The sequence below is a fragment of the Miscanthus floridulus genome, chromosome 9, assembly GCF_019320115.1.
Source record: "Miscanthus floridulus cultivar M001 chromosome 9, ASM1932011v1, whole genome shotgun sequence".
NCBI lineage: Eukaryota > Viridiplantae > Streptophyta > Magnoliopsida > Poales > Poaceae > Miscanthus > Miscanthus floridulus.
Window position 1 is genome coordinate 108,841,303 of NC_089588.1, and position 1,172 is coordinate 108,842,474.

At 51.9% G+C, this 1,172-nt stretch overlaps 1 protein-coding gene and 1 non-coding gene across 2 annotated transcripts; both read right to left on the reverse strand.

Annotated features, from left to right (window-relative positions):
* Positions 1-207: 207 nt before the first annotated feature.
* On the reverse strand, positions 208-344 carry LOC136484595 (small nucleolar RNA Z247). The gene has a single exon (XR_010766103.1). It is a non-coding gene; the product is annotated as a small nucleolar RNA Z247 (small nucleolar RNA).
* A 123-nt stretch (positions 345-467) lies between these two features.
* On the reverse strand, positions 468-827 carry LOC136480539 (uncharacterized). Its single transcript, XM_066478053.1, has one exon. It carries the CDS (start codon positions 825-827, stop codon positions 468-470), a length of 360 nt encoding a protein of 119 aa, XP_066334150.1.
* Positions 828-1,172: the final 345 nt, after the last annotated feature.

Sequence of the window (1,172 nt, forward strand, 5' to 3'; positions counted from 1 at the left end):
GTGTGGCCCTCCTTGCCGTAGAGCTAGCAGATGGGTTTATCGCCGTTGTAGTTTTGCTGGGGGCGCCCGCTGTTGTTGTTGTTGTTGCCATGATTGCAGCCACGCCCGTGTCCTCGGCCACCACCGCCGCGGTTGAAACCGCCGTCTCCACGTGTAGCCATGTTAGTAGATGAACCGGATCCACCGTGCAGGAGATCTATCCGCTGTTCCCAGCTCACTAGCTGGGTGTAGAGCTCACCCAAAGATAGCGGCTCTGTGCGCGCCACGACAACCGAGACAATCGGATTAAAATCCATGTCAAGTCCGGCTAGTACATAGGAGATGGTCTCTTCATCTTCAAGACATTTGCCGGCGGCTGCCATGTCGTCAGCAAGAGATTCCATCTTGTTGAAGTAGTCGGCAATTGTAGACGAGCCCTTCTGCGCTGTGGCCAACGCCATGCGCGTGTTGATGATACGGCCCTGAGACTAGGAAATCGTCATCTCTGAGATCACTTTCCAGATGTCGGCCGATGTGGCACAATGCGAGACTTGCACCTGGATCTCCTTGGAGATATTGGAGAGCAGATAGTTAACGATCTGCTGGTCCTTCGCAACCCAAGTTTCATACTCAGGGTTCGGGATGAGCTCAGTCGGCTTGTCAGCCGCCTTGGGGATCTGCTTCGTCGGCACCACAATGTCGGGCTCGAGATAGAGCTCTATCTGCGCACCGCGAAGAGCAGACAGCACCTGGGCACTCCATAGGGGAAAATTCCCTTTGCCCAGCTTCTCGGTGACGGGACAACCGATCAGAGAGAACGATTGTTGAAGCGCGGAAGAGGAAGCCATCGAGAATATTGTGGACTAACCTAGCTCTGATTACCATGTGAACATGGTTGGAACGTGATGCCCTCTCAGGCTCACGGCTTCGTGTTAATATAGCCAGGAAGAGCCCTTGGCGTGGCGGTACAACTTGTACAACAAGAAAAAGCTAACTACTTTGGTAACTCTAGATTACATCACAAGATTACATCAATCAGGAGATACCTATCCTATCTAACCGAAGTCGTGATACTTGCCTTCACCCGCAATCCTAGCCTGAGTGCACAACCAATCTTCAGGAGATATCAAGCAACCATCAATCAACCAGATATTGCGGTTATGTGATCCTATTGGATATTCTTAACAGCCTGC

Excerpts from the sequence above, each read along its gene's own strand:
- LOC136480539 (XM_066478053.1), bottom strand. The coding sequence starts at position 827 with ATGGCTTCCTCTTCCGCGCTTCAACAATCGTTCTCTCTGATCGGTTGT.